The sequence below is a fragment of the Astyanax mexicanus genome, chromosome 21, assembly GCF_023375975.1.
Source record: "Astyanax mexicanus isolate ESR-SI-001 chromosome 21, AstMex3_surface, whole genome shotgun sequence".
Taxonomy (NCBI): domain Eukaryota; kingdom Metazoa; phylum Chordata; class Actinopteri; order Characiformes; family Acestrorhamphidae; genus Astyanax; species Astyanax mexicanus.
Genome location: NC_064428.1, coordinates 19,346,024 through 19,348,478, shown reverse-complemented (window position 1 = coordinate 19,348,478; position 2,455 = coordinate 19,346,024). Strand labels below are relative to the sequence as shown.

Below are 2,455 nucleotides of genomic sequence, written 5' to 3'. Positions count from 1 at the left end.
ATCCAATCACAGAGGGGTGTCACTGACTGCACAGGTGAACTGAATCAGGCCTTCACAGTATAAGAGCTGCCTGCTCAAACAAACTCTTCAGTCAAGCCTATCAAGCTGATATTTTACTATTGCTGGCCTGCACATCATCTAACAGAGGTAAGCTCCTTTTGTTCAGCTTGTTCTGCTGTATGTTTGAGCCCAACATGTGCATTTTAGCCAAGATTAAAACTAAAGTACCTTAATTGTCTTTGCTACCAACTTTCAGTTCTGATAGACCTGCTATTTTGTTTAATGGTGAGGACCAGGCCTTGTTTGTTTGTAGCCTGAAATACAAAACCTATTCTAAATCTATTTTGTAGTCTAATTGGTGCATTTTTGGTAATATGTACTTGGACTTAAAGCAAGTTCTTAATCACTATTTTTAGCAGTTCCCTTTAAATTTTATGCATCTAGTGTGTAGCTGTGGATTCACATTTGCTATACAAACGTAATCTCAAAAGCCTCTTTCATTTTAGCAGTGGATGTTAGTTTTTACATTAGCTTCTCACCAGTAGTTTAGTATTTCTCAGCCCTAGTTCAGGATCAATGCATTGCATTTTACACAATCAGCTCATTAATGGCCCAAATTCATTTAGCGGGCCTTAGTTATAGCTTTTTAAACAGAAAATGAAGACTAGCAGTACCACTTTAATCTACTGGTTAAATAATTGTCTGTCTTTCATTACTGATGTAATGCTTGGACCTAAACTATCATTTTGCATTAAGATGTTTCCCTTTTTTTAAAATACAAATTGGCCTTCAAGGTTGCTCTTTACATTCTTATTAACTGCTGAAGTTGCAGTGTAACACTACCTTAACCCTTTTAAACCAAAATTATCCACAGTGATTGGAAAATATGACAGAAATGTAAATGCTTTTTTTTTTTTTTTTTTTTTTTTTTTTTGTCTAATGCATAGAAAAGACTTTAATATTGTACTTTACAATATGCATGTTTTAAGAAGTGTTCTAAATGAAATTTAAATTAATAAAAATTAGTGGTTACTTTACTGTTACACAATGGCTCTAGTAATATTGTTTTTGTGGTGGGCAGGGTCAAGCTACTGTTTCATTGGTTTATAAACTTGTTCATGGTCTACTCTGATGGACAACAGCTCTTAAATAGTGTAAACAACACTTAAAAATAAAGAAAAGGCATGATGTCCGTTGTAATGGACGCAGGATCTGAAAGGGCTGAGTTTAAAGCATAATTAAGTTTAAGCAAGGTGGGCTGGAGTCCAGTTAAATTTGCTCTTTCCCCTCCCCTGCTTCGTATGCTTGTAGATCCTAGCTATTTTCAGCTTTAAAAACACCAAACTGTAGGACTCCAGCACTACAGAACCAGAATTGCCCACCCAAGACATAGGAGCTGGTGGGTCAAACCCCTCTGATCCCACTGTTTCTCCTGTTCACATCTACCAAAGCAAACCTGATTCAAGTGAATTGTTCTCTAAATGTTGCTAAATCCAATTTTTACAATTTTCAGACCTGCTATCATGTCTGGCCGTGGAAAGAAGGTGGGTGCTGCTGCTTCCAAGCGCAAGGCCACAGTGTCCAGGTCGACCAGGGCAGGCCTCCAGTTTCCCGTGGGCCGTGTTGCTTGCCTGCTGAAAAAGGGGAACTACGCACCGAGGGTGGGAACTGGGGCTGCAGTCTACCTCGCTTCAGTGCTGGAGTACCTGAGCGCTGAGGTGCTGGAGTTGGCAGGCAATGCCAGCAGAGACAACAAGAAGCACCGCATTGCTCCACGACACATACAGCTGGCTGTGAGGAACGACGAGGAGCTGAACGCGCTGCTGGGTAGCGTCACCATCTCTGAGGGAGGTGTGCTGCCCAACATCCAGGCCCAGCTGCTGCCCAAGAAAACAAAGGCTTCCAGAGATGCTGCTGACAGCAGTAAAGAGGTCCAGTCTCAGGAGTTTTAGACCTTGAATATATATGTATCTTTATTGCCACTTGTTTTAAATTTATTTTTTTATTGAATAAAGGTTTTTTAAAAAGGAACTGTGCTGGTTGTCCATGGGCTTTGTGACTGGGCTCCTTTCTTAGTCCTGCTGTTGGTTCTTTGAACTTGATTACTCCGAGTAACGATTAGTTAAATTAATGTTGAGGGAATCTGCTGTCAGATTGAGAATTTGCATAATATCAGCCCCTGTAATTTCTTGCTGCTACATATAAATACACAACAAAAGTTTAAAAGTTAAATTCAGTGGTTCTTCATTATATTTCAGATTCTTCTAAGTAGCACCCCTTTGTTAGATTTAGGGTGCTTTTACACCTAAAAGTCCGGACCGTGGTCTGAACCAAGGTTCATGGGTTTGCTACATTGTATATATTTAGTCCGCTTTTTTTTTTTTCAGGGCGTTTTTCACACCTGTAGTTCGTTTCTCTGGTCCGAATCAGTTGAGTTCGTTTACTTGGAGCGTTT

General features: G+C 39.8%; 1 protein-coding gene across 1 annotated transcript; it reads left to right on the top strand.

The window, feature by feature from the left end:
* LOC103045165 (late histone H2A.2.2) lies at nt 1-2,031 on the top strand. The gene is made up of 2 exons (XM_015607259.3): nt 1-147; nt 1,514-2,031. Exon 2 carries the CDS (start codon nt 1,524-1,526, stop codon nt 1,950-1,952), a length of 429 nt encoding a protein of 142 aa, XP_015462745.3. The 5' UTR covers nt 1-147; nt 1,514-1,523; the 3' UTR covers nt 1,953-2,031.
* The last annotated feature ends 424 nt before the right edge of the window (nt 2,032-2,455 follow it).

Coding starts and splice junctions, on each gene's coding strand:
- LOC103045165 (XM_015607259.3), top strand. CDS start 1,524: ATGTCTGGCCGTGGAAAGAAGGTGGGTGCTGCTGCTTCCAAGCGCAAG.